The following is a 14,780-nucleotide window of genomic DNA, read 5'->3' as shown; positions in this document are numbered from 1 at the left end:
CTTGAACTGCTGCAGTCCCTGAGGTGTAGGTACACCCACAGTGCTGTTAGGGAGGGAATTCCATGATTTTGACCCAGCGACAGTTAAGGAACAGCAATATGTTTCCAAGTCAGGATGCTGAGTGACTTGGAGGGGGATTTCCAAGTGGTGGTGTTCCCAGGTATCTGCTGTTCTCGTCCTTCTAGATGGTAGTGGTTGTGGGTCTGGAAGGTGCTGCCTTAGGAACCTTGGTGTGTTGTTGCAGTGCATCTTATAGATGGTACACACTGCTGCAACTGTTTGTTTGTCGACGATGGAGGGATTAGATGCTTGTGGAAGGGTACCAATCAAGTGGGCTGCCTTGTACTGGATGGTGTCAAGCTTCTTGTGTGTTGATGGAGCTGCATCCATCCAGGTGAGTGGCGAGTATTCCATTATACTCTTGACCTGAGCTTTGTAGGTGGTGGACAGGCTCTGGGGAGTCAGGAGGTGTGTTAAATGCCGCAGGATTCCTAGCCATGATGTTTATATGGCTAGACCAGTGCAGTTTCCTGTCAGTGGTAACCCCCAGGATGTTGATAGTAGGGGATTCAGTGATGGTGATGTCATTGAGTGTCAAGGGGTGATGGTTAGAGCCTCTCTTGTTGGAAATTGTTAGAGATGATCATTGCTGGCACTTGCGTGGCTGGAATGTTACTTGTCTAGGCCCTGCTGCATTTGGGTGTGAACTGCTTCGCTATCTGAGGAATCACGAATGATGCAGAACATCGTGCAGTCATCTTGTGAACATCCCCACTTCTGACTTTATGACGGAAGGAAGGTCATTGATGAAGCAGCTGAAGATGGTTGGTCCTAGGACACTTCCCTGAGGAACTCCTTCAGTGATGCCCTGAGGATAAGATGACTGACCTCCAACCACCACAACCATCTTTCTTTGTATCAGGTATGATTCCAACCAGTGGAGGGTTTTCCCCCTAATTCCCATTGAGTCCATTTTAGCAAGGGCATCTTTGCCATACTCGGTCATGTCTCCTCTGGTATTTAGATGAATTCCAACTTTTAGTATTATTCCTGATAATCTAATCTATTAGAATGTTTACAAAAATACTATTGCTATATTTTAAATTAGGTACAGCGCTTACCATTCCTCATGAGTTCCAACATTGCACTCGATACACTTCAAGGAAATGATGAATGCATTGGATTTGAAGACATATTGAATGGTAATAATTTTATTGTTCTTGATTTTGATCATTTTAACAGAATAACTGAATTCAAAACTTTGCTTCATGTAAAACCTGAAACCAGTGCTCAGATTTAAGGCTAATTCTTGTGTTTAAATTTCTTGTTTTACTTTTAAAGGTAAAATATAGCATTTGATGTAAGTCTGTTTAGATCATGACAGAAAAGTAAGTTAGTTATCTGAATTTTAATATTTTAGTAAATTGTTCTGGTAAAATGTCCGTAACAATTTTAAGATTCTGTAAAAACTTGCCACTTAATTTTCTTTTCTTTATAGATCCAGCACAAAGTGAAATAATGGGAGAACCACATCTAATGATGGAGTACAAACTTGGCTTGCTGTAATTAATGGAAATTTTTAAGGATTTTAAAGAGACAAGTGTTGCTTCCTGTTGCTCTGTAAAGGTTGTTCTGAATGTAACCAGAACATCCAAAATATTGACACTTCAACAACTAGCCCAGAATGTATAATTTAAAACTTTCTCATAGAATTCAAGTTTGTAAGAAGGAACAAATGATAAATTAATGCCTAAAAGAATTCATCTACCGGAAGTCCAAGTCGTATGTCTGTATTAGCTGTTAAGAATGCTTTAAGTCTCTATTGCACATATGTAACAAAATTATAGCAGTATGTTAAGTTGTACTCTATTTAATGCTATTTATAGCATCACTAAAATATGACAAGTGTACATTTACTATCATATCACACTATCTGACTTGTCATTTAATAGCAATTAGGATTGCAGCAACATTATTAACTCTTACATTTCTTTGTGTATCAAATCAAATGTTGAGGTATTTTAGAATGGGCAGCTGGGACAAGTATTCATTGAACAGCTATAAGTTTTAACATTTAGTATCCAAACATATTTGAACCATTATTGTTCAAGAAAATACGTTACGATTTCTCGGTCATATTGAAGGAATATTGTCTCTTTAAAACATACACGTACTATATAGTGGAAGTTATTGATTATCATTATATTCAATATTTATCATCCAGTTCTTGCAGATTAAAAAAGCATATCAGGGGGCTCTGTAATCCACTATATTTTTGGTATACAAAATACATACACCTTGAAATTATCAAAGAGCAAGATCTTTAACATCAGCGACGAACTTGAAGAGAAATGTCAGGCTTAGCACATCACAAGAAATAAACTGATGACTTAAAGTTTATTTCACCATTAATGGAAATTATTAGGTTTGCAAACTTGTAACTTTGAACAGAAATGTAGTTGATTCTGTATTTTTTTTAATTCCATATAATAAATTAATATTTCAGTTTTATTTTTGCTTGCTTATCCTATTTGATGGTTAATATTTACAGGAATTGTGGTATGAATAGGGCTTGATATTTTCCAGTTTTGTTTGGTTCAACTTGGTCTGGGAGTTAATGGTTTTAATTAGCATTCTGAAAAATTTGGGTGGCTTTGCTTATTTAAAAAAAACTCAAGAATCAGGTCACAAACCCTACAAGTGACAACAGTGACAATTATAGTCTAGTTTTAAATATGTTCTTAATTTTTCAAAAATGGCAAATGGCAGGTTTAAGCAATTAGTTTCTGCCTATACTGTTCTTATTTAACACTTCCACATCAATAAAGCATATTATGAACAAGTGGTCAGTAGTCTGGACAAACATCTTGAAAGTCAGATGTGGGTAGGTTAATTAGCCACTGTGAATAGCTTAGTTGAAGATGAACGGTTGCATTTGGAGAGAATTGATGGGAATGTTGGGAGAATAACTAGAATTAGTATGAATGGGTATTATTTGATTATCAGCATGATTTATTTCAATGGATTAAACCTTCTGTGTTGACTCTGTGGTATGCCAAAAGCTAAAAGAATGAAAAGATAAACTTTTCATGGTTGACATTAATTGCCAGAATGGAGTTTTTAATTAAAAGAAAAAATAATTATTTATGAGTCTGGCCTATGGGATATTTTTCAGTTTTTCTTTGATCATTTAAAAATGGAAAAGTCAACTCACGAGTATATTTTGTAGATAGAAGCTGGATTGTGTATGGGTTAAACTTTTTATTATAAATTTGCTGAAAATAAAAAAGAAAACTTTAAATTGCAAATGTAAAGAGATCCTTCTTTTAAAATGCTTCTCTGGAATTAAATCTCAGTAATAAGCAGCTGTGGCAATTTGTCGTGCAATTATTTTGCTTTCAGAATTCAAAATGAAGAGTGTGTTCAAAGACTTAATCCATTGTTGGTCAGTTACAGCAGGGCATTAGATAATGCACAGAATAAGTAGTATGGTATATTGCTTTTATAGAATATAAGGTTTAAATTTTGTTAAGTAGAGGAAAGAGGTGGCATGTTTGTATTCTAAAAGTGTAGTCGGTGATTGGTTGATAAGCATGAATGTCTTTAAATTAGGGACTGCAAAAGTATAATTTTTACAACTGTTTTAAATTTATATGGTGGGACAGGTTGTGTCTGATCTATGGTAAGTGGAAGATGAGACTATCTTGAGCAAATGCATCTTCAGGTGATGCTGAACTACAATCTCACCAGATTGAAGTTATTTATCTGGAGTATGATTTAAAATCACTGCAGTTTGTAAGGGTTGAGTAAAAACTTATTGACAGTTTTATTCTAGAAATATAAGTACACCCCACAAGAAAATCCTAGACGAAAGTGGCAAGTGGAAATTTACGAGAGGTTATTGGTTCTCCCCAATAGTTATGATTTCGCTGCTTAGGAAGGCAAGAAGAAAGACTGCAGAGTGAACAGTCACAATGCAGAGCCAAGTCACTGTTCCTTAAAAGGATGTGGAAGTCAGGGAATGTGCAAAATAGAATTGTGATTGTGATTAGATTAGATTAAATTATGAGGACACTCAGTCCTCGTTTATTGTCATTTAGAAATGCATGCATTAAAAAATGATACAATGTTCCTCCAGAACGATATCACAGAAACACAGGACAAACCAAGACTAACTGACAAAACCACATAATTGTAACATATAGTTACAACAGTGCAAAGCAATACCATAATTTGATAAAGAGCAGACCATGGGCATGGTAAAGAAAAGTTTCAGGTCCCGATAGCCCCATCATCTCACGCAGACGGAAGCACTGCAAACTTGCCAATGCGTTAGAGCACCCGACCGCAGCCAACTCTGAGTCCGTCCGAAAACTTCGGGCCTCAGACACTGAGTACCATCTCTGCTGAGTGCTTCAACCCCACCCCGGCCACCAAGCAACAAGCAAAGCCGAGGACTCAGGGCCTTCCCCTCTGGAGATTCTGGATCTGATGTAATAATGAGATGCAGTACGTAGTGCCGTCTTTAAGCAAAAACAGGAATCTCTCTGTCTCTGTTGCTATTCAGTGCTGGGAAAGGAATTACTTACAGTGGCTGAAGATGAACTTGGAATGTGTGAAATTAAATGCAAATGTCATTGTCTATGTTGGAGTAAAAGACACATAGTAACAGAGGATATCCTCCTGGAAGTATATCAGAAATTAGGTTCAAAAAACACAGGACCTTGATGATGAATCCTGGATTATGACCTGAATCCTGTGTAAATTAGTAAATAGGTAGAGCAAGATGATTGAAATGTGGAGGAAGAGTGATTACATTTCATGGAACAGTAGTATCAGTTTTGGACAGGATGAAGCTGTTTCTGGACTAGGATACCTCCTGTGTCTTTTTAACCTATTAAATAGGGGTGTGGTCTAAAATATGTGGGCAGTCTAAATATAATCAGAACAGGAAATGGAATAGGAAAGAATTAAGGAAGAGAGGATATTGATAAAATAAAATTGTAGGGTTAAAAAGGTAGTTGGTCATAGAGTGAAGAGACATTCTATGCAAAATGAGTTAAACTGTCCATGAACACTATGTCCATAAGAATTTGAACAAATTGGACAACAGATCTTGACCCTTTGAAGTATCAGTGCTGAGATATGACACTCCCGTAGCATTGTCACGATGTTGGTATTATTGTGAAAGTTACTGGAGCAAGTGGATTAATGCACAACCAGCTTATTACTGATTCACTGATACCAAGGCCAATTTGAAATAGTCACAGGTGCTCATCAATCTATGGACCATCAGTGGACTCCAGAAGACTTGTGACATTTTCTAAGTATGTGATTGGATCACGATGGGTGATTGGTGATGTTCACTTGTAGGACCTTGAAGTTTTCCACCCTCTTGACCTCAGTACCTTTGATGTAAATAGGAGTTTGTGCACCACACCTCTTCCTGAAGTTAATGAACAACTCTTGTTTTGCTGACATTAGGAGAAAGGTTGTTCTAATGACACCATATCACTTGGCTCTGTATCTTCTTTCTGTATTCGGATTCTTCATCATTTGAGATTCGGCCCATTGAGATGGTCTTATCTACAAACTCGTAGATGGAGTTTGAGCAGAATCTGGCTATGCAGCCATGAGTATATAGGGAGCAAAGTAGGGGATTCAGAAAGCAGCCTCGTGGGACACCAGTGTTCAGTAGTCATGGTGGTGTTGCTGCCTATCCTTACTAATTATGGTCTGTTGTTCAGGAAATCAAGGATCCAGTTAAAGAGGGAGGTATTTCCCAGTCTAGGAAATCAGGGATGAGTTTGCTTGGAAATATAGTATTGAGAGTGGAGTATTATTCAATAAATAATCATCTAATATAGGTGTTTTTACTGTCCAGATGTGCCAGAGATGAGGTTAGGGAGATGGTGTCTGCCATAGACCTGTATTGGCAGTATGCGAATTGCATTGGGTCAAGGTTGTTTGGGAGGCTGGAGCTGACATATTTGTCTATTTCAGCTTGTGTTTTAGTCATGAATAATGAATCAGCCCTTCACTGTTTCTCTGTGGTTGTTGGGATCATCCTCAATCACACTGACCTTGCTCACAGTGTTTAAGAATTTTTAACTGGACTAAACAGTACTTTCAGAGGAAGAGCAATAAGTGATCCCCAGTTCTCTTTGGTCTAAGTACAAGAAAATCTCCCCTCAAATGTCAGAAGCATACATTTTTAATTGCATAATTTCTCAGTGATAGCTGTACACATTTGCCTTTATATCTAACTTGCTAAATGATTTTAGGTACAAACTAAACAGTTTATATTCTGCAGTGCCATCCTCTGGTTATGGTCAGTACATCAATTATTGTTAATACTCTGTACTAACTTGCTGTTTGTGAAAGCAAAATAAATCCAATAAAATTGAGTTTAAAAAAAAAGCTGAAACTACGCAAAGGGAACAAATGTTTACATTTAGAAATATTTGGCTTGAGTTGGCAGATTGTTTTGGAGGGATAATTGAATAAATAAGGAACTAACCTTAACAAGTGAATGGAGGACTGGAACACAACTTCATTTTCCAACCAGAGAAGCTTTTGTTGTTTTATCTTTTCTAATCCTTAGAGTTTCATAAGATGCCAGCCAGAATTATTTATGATTCAAAGATCACCTCCTAAATTCGAGACATGGGCCAATTCAGAGCAATCTTCCATAGTTAAGAATAACCCTCTCAACCCAGGAATCTGTCTTCAGGTCCAACATTTGCATATAGAAATTTGATCGTGTAGCTTTATCTCTGCATTACATATTTGTAAGGGAACATATCCCTAAGGGATAATTAATGCAATAATTAATGCTACCTGGTTGTTAGCATCACTTAATGTGTAGACAAGCAGGATTGGTGTGGATCCAAGTGCTTGCTGCCTTGGTTGCCACATTGCAGGGTTGGAAAGTGCTGCAGATATTTGCTCCCTCAACCAAGCTACCAAGCCTATGCTTATGAAAGATCTTGGCATGGTGACTAAGGAGTAATCATTTCTACTTGTGTAGGAGTCTACATTAATTGGACACACACTGTATAGGGTGGAACCTGGAATGATACAGCACTGAAGAAGGCCACATGTCCATCATATCTCTACTGATTCTTTGAAAAAGCTATGCAACTATGTCCCTCTACCTGACCGTCCTGCAAATTCTTCATTCTGACTTTTCTCCATTTTGAAAATCACCAAGAAATTTCCTTACATTATACTTTTAGGTAGTATATTTCATATTACAATGATTGGCTGTGCCAAAAAAATTCCTTGCATCCTTTGTTTTATTCTAATCATCTTAATACTTCGTACTTTGGTTAGTGATCCTTCTGTCCCCTTGGAACATTTACTCCATTTTCAGAATTATGATTTTTGAATCTTTTTCAAATCACTGCAGCTTCTTGTGCTCTTGGAACTATCCCAGCTTTTAAGTTCTATCTAATGTTCTCTATTATGGCAAATCACTTTTGTATCCTCTCTAAGGCCCGGGTGTTCTTTGAAAATGAGTTGTCAGAATGGAATAAAAATTGAGCTAATCAATAAATGTGTAAATTTGCTGTTGTTATTATCTGTATCTCTATCAACACAAACTTTACAAATTCTTTACACAATATGTTTTAAGAATATGGAAGCCATTGATGAAAAGTTTGGAGCAAATAAGGTTAGGATCGGATGACCATCAGATGGGCAGGAGGCTCATGAGGTACAGAAATCAGTTTATATGGTTTTAGGTAGAATGGTCTACAGTGGCATGCAAAACTTTGGGCACCCCGGTCAAAATTTCTGTTACTGTGAATAGTTAAGCCAGTAGAAGATAAACTGATCTCCAAAGGTCATACAGTTAAAGATGAAACATTCTTTTCAACATTTTAAGCAAGATTGGTGTATTATTTTTGTTTTGTACAATTTTAGAGTGTGAAAAAGGAAAGGAGCACCATGCAAAAGGGCACCCCAAGAAATTTGAGCTCTCAGATAACTTTTACCAAGGTCTCAGACCTTAATTAGTTTGTTAGGGCTATGGCTTGTTCACAGTCATCGTTAGGAAAGGCCAGGTGATGCAAATTTCAAAGCTTTATAAATACCCTGACTCCTCAAACCTTGACCCAGCAATCAGTAGCCATGGGCTCCTCTAAGCAGCTGCCTCGCACTCTGAAATTTAAAATAAATGATGCCCACAAAGCAGGAGAATGCTATAAGAAGATAGCAAAGAGTTTTCAGATAGCTGTTTCCTCAGTTTGTAATGTAATTAAGAAATGGCAGTTAACAGGAATGGTGGAGGTCAAGTTGAGGTCTGAAAGACCAAGAAAACTTTCCGAGAGAACTGCTCGTCGGATTGCTACAAAGGCAAATCAAGACCCCCCATTTGACTGCAAAAGACCTTCAGGAGGATATAGCAGACTCTGGAGTAGTGGTGCACTGTTCTACTGCACTTGCGACCTTCATGGAAGAGTCATCAAAAGAAAACCTTTCCTGCGTCCTCACCACAAAATTCAGCGTCAGAAGTTTGCAAAGGAACATCTAAACAAGCCTGTTGCATTTTGGAAACAAGTCCTGTGGACTGATGAAGTTAAAATAGAACTTTTTGGCCATAATGAGCAAAGGTACAATGGCATGCAAAAGTTCAGGCACTCCTGGTCAAAATTTATGTTACTGTGAATAGCTAAGCGAGTAAAAGATGAACTGATTTCCAAAAGGCATAAAGTTAAAGATGGTACATTTCTTTAATATTTTAAGCAAGAAAACTTTTTTCATTTCCATCTTTTACAGTTTCAAAATAACAAAAAAGTAAAAGGGCCCGAAGCGAAAGTTTGGGCACCCTGCATGGCAGTACTTAGTAACACCCACTTTGGCAAGTATCACAGCTTGTAAAAGCTTTTTGTAGCCAGCTAAGATTCCCTCAATTCTTGTTTGGGGGATTTTCGCCCATTCTTCCTTGCAAAAGGCTTCTAGTTCTGTGAGATTCTTGGGCCATCTTGCATGCACTGCTCTTTTGAGGTCTATCCACAGATTCTCGATGATGCTTAGGTCAGGGGACTGTGAGGGCCAAGGCAAAACCTTCAGCTTGCGGCTCTTGAGGTAGTCCATTGTGCCAAAAAGTTCTATTCAAAGGGTTCAAAGGAACATCTAAACAAGCCTGATGCATTTTGGAAACAAGTCCTGTGGACTGATGAAATTAAAATAGAACTTTTTGGCCACAATGAGCAAAGGTATGTTTGGAGAAAAAAAGGGTGCAGAATTTCATGAAAAGAACTCCTTTCCAACTGTTGAGCACAGGGGTGGATCGATCATACTTTGGGCTTGTGTTGCAGCCAGTGGCACGGGGAACATTTACTGGTAGAGGGAAGAATGAATTCAATTAAATACTGGCAAATTCTGGAAGCAAACATCACACCGTCTGTAAAAAAAGCCAAGGATGAAAAGAGGATGGCTTCTACAACAGGATAATGATCCTAAACACACCTCAAAATCCACAATGGACTACCTCAAGAGGTGCAAGCTGAAGGTTTTGCCATGGCCCTCACAGTCCCCTGACCTTAACATCATCCAGAATCTGTGGATAGACCTCAAAAGGGCAGTGCATGCAAGATGGCCCAAGAATCTCACAGAACTAGAAGCCTTTTTGCAAGGAAGAATGGGCGAAAATCCCCCAATCAAGAATTACGGGAATCTTAGCTGGCTACAAAAAGCGTTTACAAGCTGTGATACTTGCCAAAGGGGGTGTTACTAAGTACTGACCATGCAGGGTGCCCAAACTTTTGCTTCGGGCCCCTTTCCTTTTTTGTTATTTTGAACTGTAAAAGATGGAAATAAAAAAGTAATCTTGCTTAAAATATTAAAGAAATGTGTCATCTTTAATGTTATGCCTTTTGGAAATCAGTGCATCTTTTAGTCGCTTAGCTATTCACAGTAACAGAAATTTTGACCAGGGGTGCCCAAACTTTTGCATGCCACTGTACGTCTGCATTTTTACATTTCCTATGATTCTGTTTTCTTATTCAGGTACAATTTTGAGCTGTGAGATATAGGGTGTTATAGGTATAGTAATTGGATCCTACAGCTACAACATCGGTCAAAATTGTTTATACAAATAGGAACCTTAACTATGTTATCAGACAATACTATCATGGATGCAGCACAGCTGAATTGATACCATACTTATTAATTCAACGCATGCATTTGTTTTGCCATGTTTCAAGATTTGTTCCTCATCCACAAACACAAGGTAACTACTCTAGCCCAAATAAGAGTAATCACTACACTTTAGACAAAAGTACTCAATCCACTTATTGAATAAACAAAGTCGATTTAAGTTAAGAAACAGCCACAAGCACCCATCGAGTGTGATAAAATTGTGGCTGTAGTGAACAGCAGAATCTTAAATATCGTTCCTTCAAAAAGTATACCCAGTTTCTTGGTTTTAAATTATATTTTGGTCCTGTGACTTCAACAAGAAAGCTTATCTAAAGAATAATATTATAAAGCAACAGGTAAGGTCATACTCAAAATGCTTTATCTGAGTTTGATAAACACAAATAACCATGATTAAGGAATTTTGTATGCAATACGATTTTAATGCTGCCAGAATAATTGGCTGCATCCAAATTGGTAACTGTCGAAGAGAAATCCCCAGAGACAGTGTTTATTTATCCCCAGAGACAGAGACATTATTTATGCAATGTGTGTGGCACTGTTGGTACTTCTTTAAAAAAATCTGTATACCTCCCTCGAGTGTAGGAGATTGAGGGAAGATTTAATGGAGGTATACAAAATTATGAGGGGGTAGAGGTAGGGTAAATGCAAGCAGGCTTTTTCCACTGAGGTTGGTTGAAGCTAGAACTGGAGGCTATAGGTCAAGGGTGAAAGGTGGCACATTTAAGGGGATCCTGAGGGGGAATTTCTTCACTCGGAGGGTGGTGTGAGTGTGGAATGAGGTATCAACAGAAGTGGATTTGGTTTCGATTGAAATATAAGAGAAATTTGGTTAAGTACAATGACGGGAGGGATATGGAGAGCTCTGGTCTAGGTAAGGATCATGAGGACGAAACAGAACTACAGTTCGGCATTCACTAGATGGGCAGTAGGACCTGTTTCTGTGTTGTAGTTCTCTGACTAATTAATTTCAGGCACAGAAGCAACAGTTCAAAGCTACTTTCTGCAACATGTTAAAATAACATACCAGCCTCTGCTAATTGAATAATCCAACATCAATTAGCATAACTTTTATCATCCCGAAATAAGGGAATTAAATGAGCTAAATTATTCAGGATACAGTATAAGAAAAATAAAACACGTATTCTGAATTACATTTGCTTAGTGGTGAAATGAGATTCCATAGGATGCTTTTAAAATTATGCTGTTTATATGACAATTCAAAGGGAATTGCTTTTAAGTGTCACTGATCACTAGTACATGCATTCAAATTAAAAATGTTTTATGGTTTGATAAGTATAGTTTATTACTATAATCATGATTTCGTTGCTGTAACATCCATTTTAGAAATAGCAATGTGAAGGAATTTTAAATTTGAGCAACAAGTTTTAGTGTACTGCTGATAAATACTGTATTTTAATTTGTAAACTACTTAAAATGAGCAAAACTGAAACCAATTTACTCAAACTTGATAAAAATTTGTAATCAAGCAAATTTTGTGGAAATAACATTGTTTTTTAAAACTTAGTATTGCATTTTTGTAAAATGTCTCCTACAACTATCAAAATAAAAATAATCAAAGGTGTTGAAACATATTAGAACAACAGCACTGCTATAGACAAAGACAGGAGCAGAAACTTAACCCAAACTCAAACTCTTAACTTGTTTAAAAGAGATGAGTTTTACATATATCCAGTCAAAATGACTTAACTAGTGATATGTAGACAACCAGGTGATCAGTAAAACATGGATTTAACACCTGATGACATCGTACGCATTTCTGACACTGCAACTTCATTGCAAAGTTGTTGTGGTGAGTTAAATCCACAAAAATATCATACATTAAATTTAAAAAATTGGGAGATGTTGGTTCACGCATATACTTTACCCCAGCTTTCAATTATTCTGTTTTTGTAGCACAAGTTGGGGAAGGACTTCATCTATAATAGAGGAATATAGACAAAATTTACAATATGGTGCTGCAGGATCTTATATAATTCAGCTGACTATAATTGAGATCTCAAACAAGAGAAAATCTGCAGATGCTGGAAATCCAAGCAACACACACAAAATGCTGGTGGAACTCAGCAGGCCAGGCTGCATCTGTAGAAAAAAGTACAGTTGACGTTTTGGCCCAAGACCCTTCGGTAGGATTGGGGGAAAAAGCTGAGGAGAAGCCCACCTTTAAATCTACTCCTCAGCATTTTTCCCCAGTCCTGCCGAAGGGTTTCAGCCCGAAATGTCGACTGTACTTCTCTAAATAGATGCTGTCCAGCATTTGCGTGTGTTGCTAAAACTAAGATCTATCTGCTCAGTGAGTGACCCAATGCTGCAATATCAACCTAGTCTGTGCCTGCAGTCTTGAAATTGGAAATGAATCTGCAACTGTGGAATTAAGTCAAAGAATGGTTATACTTGAGGTTTTTTAGATTACTAATTTTGTGCCAATCTTCATTACAGTAATCATTAATACTCAGACCTTATTTCAGATTATTATTGTATTATGACCAATCTTTAATTCAACAATAGTTTTTCCCCCATTTCCTTTGCTATTCAGGTTAGTTTTGGTCAATTGAAATTGATCCAGTGTCTATACACTTTTGGGTGACTGCTGCAGGTTTCCACTAGAGCCTTTCGTTTTGGGGCATCTACCACTGCTTGAATTTTCTCAGCACACTTGTGCAAGTCTTGTGCATCAATGGTGTGTGACCACAGTAAGTGAAGCTTGATTTAAAGAATTCACACTTGATGTATTGTGCTCTGAACCCATAACCTTCTAATTTTTTTAAATAACACACAAAATGCTGGTGGAACGCAGCAGACCAGGCAGCATTTACAGGGAGAGGTACAGTCAACTTTTTGGGCCGCGACTTTTTAAAACTGTCTTGAGATTTTAGAGATGCTTCTTGTCATTCTCAGTGGCAATAATAATGTCATCCAGGTAACACTGAGTGCCTGGGCAGCTTTGCAGAACCTAGTCCACAGCTTTCTGCTAGAGTGCAGGTACAGATGGTACTCCTAATAAGCCTATTATAATGATAAAGCCCCTTGTGAGTGTTTATGGTGAGAAAAACTTAAGACCGTTCCTCCATCTCCAAGTGTAGGGAGGCCTCAGCTAAGTCCACTTTGCTAAAGTGTTTTCCTTCAGAAATGTTTGCAAAGATATCCTGTATTCTGGATCGAGGATATTGATCTATTTTCAGGACTGGGTTGATGGTGACCTTAAAATCCCCACAGTCTCTGATAGACCCATTCTTCTTGGCTACTGGGACCACTGGTGTTGCACATGTGCTCCACTCAATCTTGGATAGAATTTCTTCAGCCTCTATGCAATCTATTTCACCGGCTATTTTATCAGGGATGGTATAAGTAATTGGATAGACTTTGTAAAAGTTGGGTGTGGCATTTTCATTTAACACTATTTTATCATTGATATGTTTGAGTTTTCCATTGCTATCCTTGAACACTGCTGTGGAAACATCAAGTACCTTTCTTAATTCATTTTCAGTTGACTCTGTTGCAGAAGATCTGGCATGCAAGTGGTGGGTGGATCTCCTGTCAAGTTGTAGTTGCCTCAACCAAAAAACTACCTCTCGTCATTATCAGATTTTTCATCAAAGCCATGCAGATTAGAGCCCTTTCTGAAATTACTTGACTTATCTTTTTCTCTTCACTGCGCAGTGCATTTCTTGTCTGCCCAGCATGCTATGTGCATGTATCCTACTTGGTTGCATTTTCTGCGAGTTTTGCCTTTAAACCTGCATTGGTCCTGCCACAATGGTAACACAATTTATTCGGCAAGACAGCTTTCTATTTAGACATTATAATTTTGTTCATGGTCACCTTCATACCTGACTGCAACTCAATTGTGTCTCTGGCTGTTGTTTCCATTAATACAGGAACTTCAACTGCTATTTTAAATGTGAGTTGTGCTTCAGTTAGGAGCCATTTTTGAATGCTTTCTTGTAAGATTCCACAAACTAAATGATCTTTCCGTGCAGTAGTAAGTCCATCACTGAACTAGCAATACTCAGGCAATTTCTTCAGTTCAGCCATGCAAGATGAAATTGACTCCCCTTCTTCATGATTCCACTCATGAAGTCTAAAGCATTCTGCAATCAACAATGGTTTTGGTTCTAAACGTTCCTTCATTACTTTCACAATATCGGCAAAGCTCATTTTGGCTGGTCTGGTTGGAGCAGATAAACTTCTAAGCAAACTGTATGCTCTTCCACCTATTGCATGCAGCAAAACAGGCACTCATTTCTCATTAGCTATTTCATTTGCTTTAAAATACTGCTCAGTTCACTTAGTACACATCAGGCAGTTAAGCATTGTGCAAACACATCTATCTTTCCAATGTAGCCCGCCATTTCTGCTTTTTTCCAAATTTAGTTTCACCTAGCTTTTCTGTTTCTGAACCAGTGAATTTTGTCTGTTTTCTGCCTTATTTAAAAACTCGGTGTCTTTCTCCCCTTTCTGAAGAAAAATACATGCTGCGCTATTTGTTTTAAATTTGAATGCCACGTTGTGCTTCAACAGGTAGGTAGTTAGCTCAGGTTTGTTTTAATATTTACTTGTCACCATTGTTACATTTTTATAATTCTGAAAACTAG

The 14,780-nt window shown here is 37.7% G+C and overlaps 1 protein-coding gene across 1 annotated transcript in view; it reads left to right on the top strand.

Annotated features, from left to right (window-relative positions):
* pomp (proteasome maturation protein) overlaps positions 1 to 2,511 on the top strand; it is a 32,660-nt gene extending 30,149 nt beyond the window's left edge. Inside the window, exons 5-6 of the mRNA XM_072262975.1 lie at positions 1,109 to 1,202; positions 1,499 to 2,511. Of these exons, the coding sequence (XP_072119076.1) occupies positions 1,109 to 1,202; positions 1,499 to 1,566 (162 nt within the window). The 3' untranslated portion in view covers positions 1,567 to 2,511. The remainder of the gene's footprint in view (positions 1 to 1,108; positions 1,203 to 1,498) is intronic.
* The last annotated feature ends 12,269 nt before the right edge of the window (positions 2,512 to 14,780 follow it).

Source organism: Mobula birostris, chromosome 7 (genome assembly GCF_030028105.1).
Source record: "Mobula birostris isolate sMobBir1 chromosome 7, sMobBir1.hap1, whole genome shotgun sequence".
NCBI lineage: Eukaryota > Metazoa > Chordata > Chondrichthyes > Myliobatiformes > Myliobatidae > Mobula > Mobula birostris.
The sequence above is the reverse complement of the archived record's forward strand: the minus strand, read 5'-3'. Positions and strand labels throughout refer to the sequence as shown.